General features: G+C 36.5%; 1 protein-coding gene across 1 annotated transcript in view; it reads right to left on the bottom strand.

Moving 5' to 3' along the window:
* The window catches only part of GPR153 (G protein-coupled receptor 153), a 258601-nt gene that overhangs the window by 116920 nt on the left and 124863 nt on the right, over positions 1-16818 (bottom strand). The window contains exon 3 of the mRNA XM_053690392.1: positions 11013-11442. Within this exon, the coding sequence (XP_053546367.1) occupies positions 11013-11442 (430 nt within the window). The remainder of the gene's footprint in view (positions 1-11012; positions 11443-16818) is intronic.

A 16818-nucleotide genomic window follows, 5' to 3' on the forward strand; every position in this document is an offset into this window, starting at 1 on the left:
TTGGCACACATGCAGTGACATTCCTTCACATACCTGCAGTGTAACTTAGGTTCCAATATGGCAGCACCCATGATTGACAGTCAGGCTCCAGTCTCCACCCCCCACTCGCACGTGCGGTAAGGAGCTCTATATGCCTGCACAGTGATCGCAATGTATTCACTGTGCAGGCGTAGCTCCTCCCCAGCTTCATGCCTATAGAGGCATAATCGCACAGGCTGAACTGTGCGGTCGTTCAGCCTGTGCTCTGTCTCCTCCCCCAGCCTCTCGATCCGGACTGTGTGATAGGCTGAGAGGGCTCCCTGGCTCACGTGATGGTCCCCACGAGACTCCTCCCGGCTCAACGGCGCGAAAATCTTTGTGGAGATAGCCGTTGAGCTGAGAGGAGGCGTTTTGCATAGCTCTGTTGTGCAAAAATCTGTTAGCAAAAAACGAATTTGTTTTGCTGCCTGCTGGCAGCCATCAACAGTCAACACAGTCATATTTGCTGCTGCTGAGCCTGAGCTGCAGTGTGCAAATAGCCTTAGGGCTCCTTAGGCTAATTAATAAATATAGGCTAATATAGACAGTGAGTGAGTTAGAGTTCAGTTAGCCATTATTACATTTAGCTTAGCTTAGCAATAGAGTTTAGAACTTAACTTTAGATTCGATTCAGCTCTGGTGTGCAAAAATCTGTTAACTGCAAAAAACGATTTTGTTTTGCTGCCTGCTGGCAGCCATCAACACAGTCATATTTGCTGCTGCAGTGTCCAAATAGTCTTAGGCTAATAATAGACAGTGAGTGAGTTAGTTAGAGTTAGCCATTATTACATTTAGCTTAGCAATAGAGTTTAGAACTTAACTTTAGATTCACAGTCACTAACTACTAGTATTCTATTATCTATCTAGTAGAACATAGTTACTAATTACATTTTATACTACAGTACTATATTATATTAGTTCAGTAAGTTGTTTGACAGTTTGTGGGCACATATTTTAATGGTTTTTGCTGCAGGCCTGAAGTTTTTTATATAGAGTAACTGAGTGAGTTGAGTCTTGAACTACTAGTGTTGAAAAAAAAATCCTTTTTTTTTCTACTTGTAATTTAAACAACAGATACAGTCTGAGTCTGAGATTGCTTTTGATATAGAGTAACTTGAGTTGAGTCTTGAACTTGAACTAGTGTTAAAAAATAAATTTATTTTTCTACTTGTAATTTAAACAACAGACACAGTCTGAGTCTGAGATTAGCAAGTTTAGGAGTATACTGGACTTTTAGGGAGTTCTTTAACAATTTAGTTCAACTTCTAGTTGATATTTCTAATAGCTGCAGAACAGCAGAGCTACCTACCTACAAGTTATATATTAGATAACAACCGCCATACTATTTAAACTATTACTTCAAGTTGAGTTGTATATTTTCTAACAGCTGCAGAGCGACCTACCTACAAGTTATATATATAATATTAGATAACAACCGCCAAAATATTAAACTATTACTTCAAGTTGAGTTGTATATTTTATAACAGCTGCAGAGCTACCTACCTACAAGTTATATATATAATATTAGATAACAACCGCCAAAATATTAAACTATTACTTCAAGCTGAGTTGTATATTTTATAACAGCTGCAGAGCTACCTACCTACAAGTTATATATATAATATTAGATAACAACCGCCAAAATATTAAACTATTACTTCAAGTTGAGTTATATATTTTACAACAGCTGCAGAGCTACCTACCTGCTACCTACAAGTTATATATTACATAAAAACTGCCAAAATATTAAACTATTACTTCAAGTTGAGTTGTATATTTTATAACAGCTGCAGAGCTACCTACCTACAAGTTATATATATATATAATATTAGATAACAACTGCCAAAATATTAAACTATTACTTCAAGTTGAGTTGTATATTTTCTAACAGCTGCAGACTTTCGCAAAGGGGTGTGGCTTTTAAAATGGGTGTGGCTTGTTAAAAGGGGCGTGTTTTTTAAAAAGGGTCATGTTTTTCAAAGGGGCGTGGCTTTCTAAAAGGGGCAGGGTCTTGTGCACCCCCATTCTAAAACTTCACCAGCCGCCACTGCGTTTACCATCACTTTAATATAGTGTATAGTTTAATATACTTCCCAACATCTGAAAAAAGAAATCCAAGGACACTTTGCAACAAAGCATTAAAATAAGGAGGTTACTGGAGTATTGACCAAGCCCACCTATAGTTTTTAGTAAAATGCACATAATATACACAAAATATTCAATGTTGTATTATTCAATCTAATTTATACACTGCAGGGGATTCACAGATGCCAGTTCACCAAATTATATAGTTTAGCATTTTGGGGAAGTGGTTCTAATAAGACCAACAAAGAACAAAGCCAACACCTTAGGACAGATTTTTACAATAAGGTATAAAGAATTAAGTCAATTATACCACAGAATAAGAGGCCAAATACTTTGACTGTATTTAGTAAAAGGTTGTCAATTAAAGGAACAGGAAAATCAAAATTAAATTTCCTTATTCAGATAGATCATGCACTTTAAAAGAACTTTACCAAATCTACCTTGTTCTATTGGTATGCTTTGTTGAAGAGCATACCTAGGCAGGCATCAGAGTGTGCATGTGTCCTGAGCAGTATACAGCAGCAGTGTTTGCATCAATATTTGTAACAATGTTAATACATTGGCCTCTATTTATCAAGGTCTGTCGGACCTGATCCGACAGTGCGGATCAGGTCCGAAAGACCTCTCTGAATACGGCGAGCAATACGCTCGCCATTTTCAGCATTGCACCAGCAGCTCACAAGTGCTGCTGGTGCAACGCCGCCCCCTGCAGACTCGCGGCCAATGGGCCGCCAGCAGTGGGGTGTCAATCAACCCGATCGTATTCGATCGAGTTGATTTCCGGCGATGTCTGTCCGCCTGCTCAGAGCAGGCGGACAGGTTATGGAGCAGCGGTCTTTATGACCGCTGCTTCATAACTGCTGTTTCTGGCGAGCCATAGCTATGCTCCATAGTTACAAACACTGTGACCTATTGTGTTGAATAATGTATAACATTGTTAAAAAAAACATTGTTACAGACACTGCGACCATAGAGTGATCAAGACACATGCACACTCTTGTGCCTGTTTAGGCCTGCTCTTCAATTAAAGATACCAAGATAACAGTAGTAGAAGTAAATTAAAAAGTTGTTTAAAATTGCAACTATTGAATTATGAAAGTTTAATTCTGAGTTCCATGTCCCTTTAATTTGACATCCCTGTATACATCAGTTTATGTATGTGTGTATATGTATATATATAAAATGTGTTTACATAGTTACACAAATTATTGGCTACACCACATATTTGTAAAATTTAAAACAGACAGTAATAATAAAAAAATCTACATAACAAACCATTAAAAGTGTTGCTTTTACCAACAGTTGTAACATTTACCACTGGAATGTGATCTAAACCAGTGGTTCTCAACCAAAGTGACCTCAAGGCCCGGAACATTTTAGCTGGACATGTCCAGGTCCCGGTAGTTTTATATATATATATATTAGTAAGCAGCAGGGATTTGCCCTATTAGTAACTAAGCAGTTCAGTGTGGGTTTAGTGGGGGCCCTGGAGTGTGGGAGGTCCTACCGAGGGTCTGTCACTGTGAGGGCCATGGAGTGTGAGGTCTGGCCCTGGAGGTTGGGGGCCCTTTCTTTGGCCCTTAATGTTGGGGGTCCTGGCTCTGGAGGTTGATGGGCCTGTTGGGATTAGGGCAGGGAGGCTACCATGTTCATTTGCATAAATATGAATACATTTGGGTCAGTGTGAGTCAGTTTTCCTGGGGCCTTGATTGGTCTCAGTCTGCCCCTGGTGTGCAGTGGGGTAAGAGTGTGCAGTGGGGGCATGACAGGTCAGGGCCCACCAGCAGGGCTATCACGGCCCGGTACTGGGCCACGGCCCAGCTGTTGAGAAACCAGGATCTAAACCATTGGGGCCAATTTATCAAAGACTGGCGGACATGATACGCTTAGCATACCATATCTGCCAGCTAAATGCCGACAACATACGCTGTTGGCATTTAACATTGCACAAGCAGTTCTAGTGAACTACTTGTGCAATAATGCCCCTGCAGATTTGCGGCCAATCGGCCTCTATCAAGGGGTGTCAATCAACCCAATTGCATAGACCACTGCTTCATAACTGCTGTTTGCGACGAACCTGAAGGCTCGCACAGAAACAGGGCCATTTGGCCCTTGATAAATCGGCTCCTTGCTCTCTATGTTCACTATTATTTTAGCACTCATAGAACTAGTGGCAGAAAAGACCCTGTGATGTGGAGAAGATTATATAACAGTGAAGCTTTTAAAGAATTTATCTTGGCAGCTTATAAGGGCTTGTTCAACCCATATCTTTCATCTTTGAAGCACTACATCTGAAACAGATTATACACACTGGATGCAGTTGTTACAGCTAAATATATTTACTTTTTGTTATGAAGAAACTGATTTTGAAAACAGTCACAATAAAAATATAATGATTGCAAAACTGTAATAATACATTTGTATCAGTGGGTATTATATAACAACTGAATCAGCGAGCCTTGAAAACAGTAGTAATTCTTTAAATGTTTAACAAAATGGAAAAAAATTTGGTTTAAACAAAGAAACATCAAGACTTACAGCTAGCGACTTACATATGACAGTCTAGTACCCTATAATATACACTGGCTCCTAAAATTTTACCTCTGGCTCTTTTTGGGTTATTCTCCAAATATCTATATATAAATACCACTGTCTGACTCCTAAATATTCTTACTGGCTTCTAAACTTGAAACAGATTTGTTGACCCCTAGCACTGGGAAGTCTGCTGAACCACCCCTCAATTTTAGCTAATATTTGCCTCCTATATTTCTCACAATGTAAGACCAGATTTGTAATGGGGTCAGGCAGTTTCATCATGGGGTTTCCCACCACCACTCTGGACAGGTCCTTCAATACCACCCAGCCAGGCCCATGCGCCACCAAGACCTGGCTACTCTGTGCACAGATGTACCCTTGACACACCCAGCCCTGCGCTCTCGCCACAGCAGCCCCCCCCCCTGCACAAAACACAGAGTACAGAATTCTCTGGCGTAAAATAAATAAATAAAAAGTGGTGTAAGATACAATACAATATATGTCAATGGGAAGTCAACACGTTACTTTCCAAGTCTCTCTAAAAACTGCAGAAAATAATATATTATTATTATTTATATGGACAGTAAATTCAACATTAACTTGAATTGATTGGATAGAGCATGACATTTTAAATAGATTTCCAAATGACTTCTATTATAAATTTGCTTTGTTCTCATGGTATCCTTTGTAAAGAGTAACATTAAGTGAGCTCAGGAGCGTGTATGAGCCCATAACCATCTGGCAGCCGTGTTTGCAACATTGTTTATTGCAATGTTATAATTACAAACAGTGTTGCCATAGACTGCTTTAGACATGTAAAAACCTACTAAGCTCCTATCAGCCTACCTAGGTTTAGTTAACAAAGAATAGGAAAAGAACAAAGCAAATGTGATAATCTAAGTAAATTGGAAAGTCGTTTAAAATTGCAAGCACTATCAGAATTCTAAAAGTTTAATTTTTACCTTAAAGGGACACTGAACCCAAATTTTTTCTTCTGTGATTCGGATAGAGCATGCAATTTTAAGCAACTTTCTAATTTACTCCTATTATCAATTTTTCTTCGTTCTCTTGCTATCTTTATTTGAAAACTAAAACTGGTTCAGTACTATGGACAGCACTTTTTTTATTGGTGGGTGAATTTATCCACCAATCAGCAAGAACAACCCAGGTTGTTCACCAAAAATGGGCTGGCATCTAAACTTACATTCTTGCATTTCAAATAAAGATACCAAGAGAATTAAGAAAATTTGATAATAGGAGTAAATAGAAAGCTGCTTAAAATTTCATGCTCTATCTGAATCACGAAAAAAAAAATTGGGTTCAGTGTCCCTTTAATGACCCTTTAATTTAAAGTTCTATAATCCAGTTAAAAACCCTCATTACTGTGATACAATCTAAAACATTAGCTATAGTAAATTGTAAATACAAATAAAATACTGTCCCTTTAAGTGGAAACTCTATAATAGTACATTTTTGACAATACTGAAAGCTTCTACTGGTTGAGAGAGGTTAATGAGTCCCACTGAGGTAAAGGGCAAAATACATTTCCGGTGAATCAAAGAAATGCCTATGCTCAGTCTACTCATTGACATAGTGAGACCCATTTTCATACATACAAAACAAATTGGAGATTTTCCAATTCATATGAATAAAAACAATGTTATGCCCACAATACAAAATTAAAAAAAGTGTAAATTGTATATAACAATGAATTTCTAAGTGCATAAAACATATTCCCAAAATTCCCCAGTCAGTATTTGGGACATTTAGTTTGGACAAAGTAATAGCAACTACGGTTCATACAGGTTTGTAGCCAGCGCTACGGAATTTGGCGGCACTATACAAATAAATGATGATAATAAAACTGTGAATGTCTCAGAAACTGGTTGTCCCAGATAAACACTTTGACTTCATATGACATAATGGATCTCATCACAACACAACCTTGTATTTTACAATGTCCAACAAAGTGTTTTTGCTTAAAGGGATATTAAAATCAAAATTAAACTTTATTGATTCAGATAGAGCAGGCAGTTTTAAAAGACTTTGCAATTTAATTCTATTATGAAATTGTGCACAGTCTTTTAATATGTACAATGTCTAAGACACCAGCTCCTACTGAGCATGTGCAAGAGTTCACAGTGTATACAAATATGAGAGTTTGTGATAGGCTGATGGCTGTCACATGATATAGGGTGCTAGCAATTTAAAGGACATTTTTAAATTTGTTAGAAAAAAACGAATTCCCATTTCAAATTTAGAGTAAATGCATTTGTCCCCCCTTCACTGACATAGATCTTGAAAGAGTCAAAACTAAAATGTACACGAGAGACAATTCAGTCTTGATAGGAAGCATTTTGTGTAATATGCTTGTATTAGCAAATAGGTTTCTCCTTAAAACGATTAGGGCTATATTATGAGTGGCGCGCTATTTTTCTGGCTGTTTGCACATAAGTTAAATTCCGCCCATATGTCAAGTTGAAATTAAATGCAAACACATGAGCACAATTGCGATTTATGCCAGAATGATTACCGCAATTTCAGAGTTTTGGTTAACTGTTACACAAGTAAAAAAAAGTGTCACAAAACACAACAAAAATAGATTTTAAAGTACAGTTACACTCATAATAACACTATCTAATAAAAATATATATATTTTTTTTAAATTGCAATAAAAAGTTATAAGGGCTCAAACATATGAGATGTCAGGTGTTAGAAGAAAAGAAAACCCGGCCCAAAAGTTCTTTTACATAGCGATCTATAGGAACACACATAGAAATAAATGTATAGAAATATATATGCATGTATTTATAGACAAATATACACATATAAATACTGATATACATATATATAGAAATACATACATATATCTCTTTGCAATCCTGCGCTCGTGTTTGCGTGAGCTGGCAGCTGTTTTTTGTTTAAACCTAATCTCCATTAAAGTATATGGTCGAATATGATCCTGCGTTCACACGATCCTGCGTTCACAACTTCGCAAAGTCGTTTTTCTGTGTGAGGCTGTAACAGCAAGAGTTTTACTTGCAACCTGTAATACGCGTACAACTTGGCGAACAATGACAAAAAAAGTCGAGCACAGATTAAGCACTCCCAGGAGAGCAAATTTGCGCTCCACTCATAATCTAGCCCTTGTTTTTTTAGGGGCTTATGTACATATGCTGATTGTGATTCATGCCCTTGCATTTAAAGGGACATAAAACTGCTGGATAACCTTACATTGGCATGGTTACTACTCACATGATACTGTTTTCTCTCTTATTTTCAGTTCTCTAACTGTGTTCCTTGGGGAAGCTGAACATCTTTATACTGGGAGCCGCCATCTTGGCGTGCACCTCTTTTTGCATCATGTGACAGGATACATAGCATATTTACATATTTCACTGAAAACTTAAAGGACTATTAAATACTAAAGAATTGTATTATCAACAAATGCATATTAAAAGACAATGCAACTGCACTTACTCTGAAAAAAAAGCAATAGCTTTTTTCTGATAATAGTTTTTTTACATTTCCTTACCCCCATATCATGTGACAACCATCAGCCAATCACAGACTCATATGTATACACTGAACTTTTGCACATGCTCAGTAGTAGCTGGTTCCTCAGAAAGTGTACATATAAAAACACTGTGCTCAGTTTGATAATGGAAGTAATTTTTAAAGTTTCACTTCATGAAAATGTAATTTTTACTTTAGTGTCCCTTAAAAAAGCACATGCTCAGTAAGAGCTTGTGCATAAGAAAGTGTGGATATAAAAAGATTGTGTATAATTTGATAATTTTAAATTGGAAGACTTTTTTCAAAATTGCAAGCTCTACCCGAATCAGGAAACTTTAATTTTGTATTTAGCATCCCTTTAAAGTGAAGGTCAATTTGGATGAATTAGTGCCCGGTTTTTAATAAACCTATTAAAAACAAGAGCACTTTAATTCATAAAAATTGACATTTCACACCTTTTCTTCCAAAACGTACCTTTTAATCCTGAATGCCGCTCCAGCGATTCCCCCGGCCTTCAGAAGCCTCTTCTTACGTCAGAAATGATGAATTTGGCTTTCTCCAATCACAGCTTTCCCCCTGGGGGGATCATGGCCTGATGCAACACTGTGATTGGAGGAAGCCGGATTTGTCATTTTGGACCCGTAAAGAGGGCTTGCGACAAGTGGAGGAAGCGCTGCAGCAGCTGACATGATTAAAAGGTACGTTTTTTAAGAAAAGGAGTAAAAATGTCAATTTTGATAAATTAAAATGCCCTTGTTTTTAATAGGTTTATTACAAACCGGGCACTAATTCATCCAAATTGACCTTCACTTTAATAACTTTTACTATACACATTTTTGCTATTACAAGTACATGCTTCTTAAACCGTCCCGGTTATTGTTGGGAAATCTCCCCACTGTCCCTCTTACAGCATCTCCTTTTAAGGGAACATGTAATGGTCTTAAGTGATGGCACTAGCTCTGCCCACTACCCCACCCAAGTGAGCTACTCCCTACAAGTACTGTTCTCCTCCCTGCCCTGAAAATGTTGAAAGCGTGCAAGAATATTCCTATTCATTACTGAAATGCACTCATGCACATTGTTTTAATTATTTTAACTATTATTTCCCTTAAAGGAATAGTCTAGTCAAAATTCAACTTTCATGATTCAGATAGAGTAGGCAATTTTAAGCAACTTTCTAGTTTACTCCTATTATCAATTTTGCTCCGTTCTCTTGGTATCTTCATTTGAAAAAGCAAGAATGTAAGCATAGGAGTCAGCCAAATTTTGGTTCAGCACCTGGGTAGCACTTTCTGATTGGTGTCTAAATGTAGACACCAATCAGCAAGCGCTACCCAGATGCTGGACCACAAAATGGGCCAGCTCCTACGCCTACATTCAAATAAAGATACCAAGAGAAGGAAGAGAAATGTATAATAGGAGTAAATTAGAAAGTTGATTAAAATGACATGCTCTATCTGAATCAAGAACATTTAATTTTGACTAGACTATTCCTTTAATGTGGTAATATTGATGAATACATTGTTATATAGCAAAATAAGTAGGCAAATTAATGACAGGTCAGTACACAGAGATAAAAACAAGGTAAGTACCAAACTATAATCAGAGATCTTGTCGGTTAGCCAGCACTAATGGGAGAGGCTACTGAGAGACAGCAAACAAAGGGCAATGTATATCATGAAATGATACAGGATAGAGAGACTATATCAATACATTTCAAACCATTTGTATCTTTTATGTAAGACAAAGTAACATAATAACATATTAACCATGTACACTTTTATATACATAGCCACTTAGATTTTGACAGCAGATAAGAATCACATGTCCAACAAGTCTGGCCAAAAGTTTAATAGAGTTGTAAGCTTATTTAGTTTATAGGAAAGCCTTACACTTATCACAGAAATACTTGAGGTGTTTTTCCTTACAGCCTCTAATAGAAGTTGTTTCCATTAATCAACCTCCCTTCCACAAATTACTTCTGAAACTACTACACCATTGTTTCTCAACCACAGTCTTCATGAAATAATCAGCTGATGGGTAATAGCAGGTTGGTAAGCATGGTTACTGATCAGCTGATTACTTCACTGAGCATGCAATTTTAAGCAACTTTCTAATTTACTCCTATTATCAATTTTTCTTTGTTCTCTTGCTATCTTTATTTGAAAAAATAAGGCATCTAAGCTAAGGAGCCAGTCGATTTTTGGTTTAGGACCCTGGACAGCACTTGTTTATTGGTGGGTGAATTTATCCACCAATAAGCAAGAACAACCCAGGTAGTTTACCAAAAATGGGCCGGCATCTAAACTTACATTCTTGCTATTCAAATAAAGATACTAAGAGAATGAAGAAAATTTGATAATAGGAGTACATTAGAAAGTTGCTTAAAATTGCATGCTCTATCTTAATCATGAAAGAAAAAATTTGGGTTCAGTATCACTTTCTGCTATAATAAAAAACCTGGCATGTTGGGGGTACTTGAGGACCGCGGTTGAGAAACACTGTACTACGCTTCAACTTGAGACCATAACCTCTTGTTCTGGTGTTGCTGTTTTTGGTGAAAAATACTTACAGCCTCAGCTTTATTAAGCCCCTTAAAGGAACATTAAACACTAAAAACATTTCTTGCAGCTCCATCTATTTGGGGGGGGGGGGGGCATTATGGAACAAAGGTTATCTATGAATTCAATAATGAGATAAGTCCTTATATTGTTGTAAATTAATATATAAATGTCCAGATAAATCATACATGGTAAAAAAAAAACAAATACTGTTTACACTATGATACTTTATAATTTGTATTTTCATATAAATTATTTTCAACACTTTTTTTTAAAGATATAAGATATTATACTTACCAGAACAGGGAAGCCCAATAGAAAATCATAAATAAATACAATCCCTGATATAAGATAAGTGATTTGGAGAGAAGTTTTAATGGGTTCAGAGCCATCAATAGATGATCTTCTTTTGCCGTGAGCGTCCTCAACCACAATAGTGGGCACATTGAACTTATGTTTATCAACATTTTGCCCAGTGTGGATAGAAAATGTTTGAAAAAGGGTAATAACAATGCAAACCACTCCCATAACGACGCTGCCGCTGATTAAAAGGAGAAAACAAACTCCAAATCCAAGGCCAATTTCAGTGACAATGAAACGGCAGTCCCGGGTATAAAACCTTTCCGTTGTATCATGCCATCCAACAGCCGGAAGGGTGGAAAGGATGAAGGATACCATCCATATGCCCATGACTGTATGTACAGCCTGTTTCTTTGTATTGCTGAGCCTAGAGAAGAGAAATGCTGTATTAAACCGTACACACAATAATGATTGTCTTATTCACCAAAATGTTCAATAAATGCATTCAATTGGTTTTCACCATAACATTTTATATTGTGTATAATTATATTATATTCACACAATTTAATTTGACTCCTTTTCCTGTAACATGAAACCCAAAATTCTTCTTTCATAATTCATATAAAGCATACAATTTTAAAACAAAATCATTTTCCCCATCCTTTTAGCATCATCTGTTGAAGGAGCAGTAATGTACAGCTGGGAGCTAGCTGAACACCCCAGGTGAGCCAATGACAAGAGACATATATGTGCAGCCAACAATCAGCTGCTAGCTCCCAGTAGTGCATTGCTACTACTACTAAAAAATGGGCTGGCTCCTAAGCTTACATACAAATAAAGATACCAAGAGAACAAAGAAAGGAGCAAATTAGAAAGTTGCTTTAAATTGCATGCTCCATCTGAATCACACATTATTATTTTTTACTTTACTGTGCCTTTAACTAAAAAAATTGGGTCCATTTTTCACTGCCATCAGAAAGGAGCAACCTGCATGGTTCAGAACTGTGACCCTGCTATATGCTACACAGCATTTTCTTGATTGGAACATTATCTAATTTATATCAGCATCTAAACGAATACAGCGAAAGGAGGTAAGATAAACATAATTAAGAGGATTTATTCCAGAACAGCAAAGTTTGCAAACAAAAATGCTTAAAACAGTGATGATAATCTCTCCCCTTTATAATATCAAATCTGGAATGTTAGTGATATTTTAGATGTAGTTTAATTAATCAGTTGTAATAAAGTTGTGCAATAAAACTTACTTTTTAATGTAGATATGACATTTAGATTCCACACACTCTGCCGCCCACTTTATAAGTAAGTTTTTCTGTTATTGTTATTGTAACAGGGGCGTATTTTGGCCTAGGCAAACAAGGCAGTTGCCTAGGTCAACATATTAGAGGGGGGGGCAGCACATTTTTTGTGGCTATATTTATACGAAGCTTACAGTTATTTTAGAAGTATTATACAGGTTTATAATGAGAGATTTTGCCAAGGAGCTTATATTCTAAAAGGGTATAATAAGAGAACAAGGCAGTTGCCTAGGTCAACATATTAGAGGGGGGGGCAGCACATTTTTTGTGGCTATATTTATACGAAGCTTACAGTTATTTTAGAAGTATTATACAGGTTTATAATGAGAGATTTTGCCAAGGAGCTTATATTCTAAAAGGGTATAATAAGAGAATGCCCATGGAGCTTACAGTTTTAGAGGTAATTCTGAACCTCTCATTTATTTAGCTAGCTATTGCCTTTAGTTATGTTGGCTTTTAGCACTCAGTATTGTGTTTGGGGAAGTAAAACCTTTGGGGGGCAGCAGCATTTTTAGTGCCTAGGGCAACACAAAACCTAAATATGCCACTGTTTTGTAATATAGAATGTTAATTATTGTGTACTTAAAAAAACGATATTATTTAAAGGGCCATAATACCCAAATGTTTAAACACTTGAAAGTGATGCAGCATAGCTGACTAGAAAATATCTCCTGAACATCTCTATGTAAAAAGGAAAGATATTTTACCTCAAAAGTTCCTCAGTAGCCACCTCCCATTGTAAAGGATTTCTAAGAAGCATTTTAGTGTGTCTGTCCTGGGACATCTGAAAGCATGAGCCTCGTGAACTCTCATATTATTTCACCAATCAGGTAAAGGAAGCTTACTATGAAATCTCATGAGAGTTAAGTCAAATCTTATGAGATCACAGTAAGAGTTCATGACCTCAGCACTACTAATGATGATTGGCTGCTGTTCATTTCTTCATTTTTTTTTATTTTTTTTTTACCTGCATCTGGGAGCAGCTGAAGTATAACTTTTTACACAGAACTTACTCTGCTGAGCTGAGGAGATTGTGAGGTAAAATATCTTCCTTTTTTATATAGAGATGCTCAGGTGAAATTTTCCTGTCAGCTTTTTACAGTTATACTGCATCAGTTTCAAGTGATTTAGCATATGAGTATTATGTCCCTTTAAAAAGAATATATATTTTTTAGGAAGTGAATAGGCTAAGATTTTATCAATAGAAAAAAATACAAACAGACAATTGTAAAATGATCTAACAAAAGGCTGTGGTAAATGGAAGGAACAAATACTCCCCTCAAAGGATGGAGCCACTGCCTCCCACAGTTTCTCCCAAAGAACTGTTATTAAGTTTAGGTTTCAGATAGAGGGGCGCTGGCTCTGAGGGTGTCTAATGGTGTAGATATACGTTAATCAATCAGTTTGATGTAAATCCAGATGCCACTGGGAATAAAGAACTCCAATGGTATATCTGTATACACTCAATATAAATAAGTGCAGTATACTCACTGAGTCAAATCTCCAGTATCAGTGATGTCACAAGACAGAAACCTTCATTCATAAGAACATAAGTTTATTAGCTCAACGCGTTTCAAAGAACAAGTCATCTTTATCAAGAGCCTTTTAATTTGCTCTTGATAAAGACGACTTGTTTGTTGAAATGCATTGAGCTAATAAACTTATGTTCTTACGAATTAAGGTTTCTGTCGTTTTATGACATCACTGATACTGGAGATTTGACTCACAGTGGCCTCTATTTATCAAAGGACTTGCGGACCTGATCCGACAGTGCGGATCAGGTCCGCAAGACCTTGCTAAATGCGGAGAGCAATACGCTCTCCACATTTAACATTGCACCAGCAGCTCACAAGAGCTGTTGGTGCAACGCCGCCCCCTGCTGACTTGCGGCCAATCGGCCGCCAGCAGGGAGGTGTCAATCAACCCGATCGTACTCGATCAGGTTGATTTCCGGCAATTCCTGTCTGCCTGCTCAGAGCAGGCGGACAGGATTATGGAGCAGCGGTCTTTAGACCGCTGCTTCATAACTTGTATTTCTGCCGAGTCTGAAGACTCGCCAGAAACACGGCTCTTCAAGCTCCGTACGTATCTTGTGAGCTGCTGGTGCAATGTTAAATGTGGAGAGCGTATTGCTCTCCGCATTTAGCGAGGTCTTGCGGACCTGATCCGCACTGTCGGATCAGGTCCGCAAGTCCTTTGATAAATAGAGGCCACTGTGAGTCAAATCTCCAGTATCAGTGGTGTCATAAAACGACAGAAACCGTAATTCGTAAGAACATAAGTTTATTAGCTCAATGCATTTCAACAAACAAGTCGTCTTTATCAAGAGCAAATTAAAAGGCTCTTGATAAAGATGACTTGTTCTTTGAAACGCGTTGAGCTAATAAACTTATGTTCTTATGAATGAAGGTTTCTGTCTTGTGACATCACTGATACTGGAGATTTGACTCAGTGAGTATACTGCACCTATTTATATTGAGTGTATACAGATATACCATTGGAGTTCTTTATTCCCAATGGCATCTAAATTTATATCAAGCTGATTGATTAACGTATATCTACACCATTAGACACCCTCAGAGCCAGCGCCCCTCTATCTGAAACCTGTAAGATTTTATCAAAACTAGTAAAAATTACCTGATAACTTCAGAATAGTTTTCAGATTATTACAGTAAATCAAATATAACTTGATTTCCTTTCAATATTTTCATGTTTATCTGAATGCATCTTAACCTTTTATACAGTACATCAGAAGGGACTGCAATTTATTTTGATGCAAAGTGTTGCAGCATTTAGTAGCAGACAAGAAGTTAAAGCAACATGTAAGTTACTAAACATTTTTCTATAACTATAAGATTTGTTTATGAAAAGAAACATTTTGGATTTTAACAGTTTGAAAATAGATGGATTTGTAGTTGAAAAAAGTTATTTTAAGATACAAAATTGATAATCAATCACTAGTTGCAGCTCTAATAAGCTGCATGTTTGGAAAATATGTGTTGAACTTGTCTTATAAATTTACTAACTGTGCTGTAGTTATCTGTAAATGTTATACTTACTGTGTTTTTAATATAGAGTGGCATAATCAATTTAAACTGTTCTCTATAAACATAAGCTAGTTATTATGATGACGATACAAGTATAAAATACAGAGAGTTTGCTCAAAATTATACCATCTTTGTAAATAGTAATTTATTTTTAAAAAACAGTGCCCAGCATGTTTCTCCAGTTAACTTCTTAATTTATATCATTTAACAGATAGATAATCCCTTTATTACCCATTCCCCAGTTTTGCATAACCAACACTGTTATATTACTACACTTTTTACCTCTGTGATTACCTTGTATCTAAGCCTCTGCAAACTGCCCCATTATTTCAGTTCTTTTGACAGATTTGCATTTTAGCCAATCAGTGCTGACTCCTAAATAACTCCATGGGAGTGAGCACGTTATCTATCTGCCACACACGAACTAGCACTGTCTAGCTATGAAAAACAGTCAAAATGCACTGAAATAAGAGGCAGCTTTTAAGGGCTTAGAAATCAGCATTTGATTATACCTAGATTTAGCTTTCAACAAAGAATACCAAGAGAACAATGCAAATTTGATGATAAAAGTAATCTGGAAAAGTTGTTTAAAATTGCATGTCATTAATCATGAAAGTTTAATTTGTACTACACTGTCCCTTTAAGAGTTTTAGTTCATTCAGTGAATTATTCCTGATTAAATATCATAAAGGGGCTCTTTAATATGATGTAAACTATGTTCAACTCTATATCAAATGTTTTTTAAATTACTAAATATATGTCTGATTTCTGTAAAAAAAAAAACAATGGAAAAACAACAACTTATTCTGCCCTAACAACTTAAAACTTCACCAACTGCCACTGAATGAGCAGTAATTTTTGGGGGGTTTTCTGACAAATTTCAAAATTGACCTCAATTTGCTGGCCCCTGTATCATGTGACTGCCATCAGCCCATCACAGACTCATATGTATATACTGTGAACTCTTGCTGAGTAGTAGCTGGTGCCTCAGAAAGTGTGCATAAAAAAATACTGAGCACAGTTTGATAATGGAAGTAATTTTGAAAGTTTTGTTTCTATTTTAATCATGAAAATGTCATTTTGACTTTAGTGTTCCTTTAAACAACTAATAACTAATATAATTATAAAAAATACAGCTACATATTATTCTAAGGCTACTGTTTGCTTTGAATACACCATTATGTCTAGCAAATATCTATTGTTTAACATCCCTTTAACGTATATATTTGTGTTAAGTGTCCCCAATACGTAATATCTCGCATAGCTAACAAGAAGCGCTAGCATTACAAAAAAGCAATAATTTAAAAAGTTACACTTGGGAAACTTGTAAATGGGTTTTGTAAATGTTTGTTATTTTAAAATATTCACGTCTGATTAAAAGTGTAAAGTAGTCTCCCTGAATAGAATGAGAACTGTCTCAGAAACCGAGCAGAAGGAAAC

This window comes from Bombina bombina, chromosome 8, assembly GCF_027579735.1.
Source record: "Bombina bombina isolate aBomBom1 chromosome 8, aBomBom1.pri, whole genome shotgun sequence".
NCBI classification, from domain to species: Eukaryota; Metazoa; Chordata; class Amphibia; order Anura; family Bombinatoridae; genus Bombina; species Bombina bombina.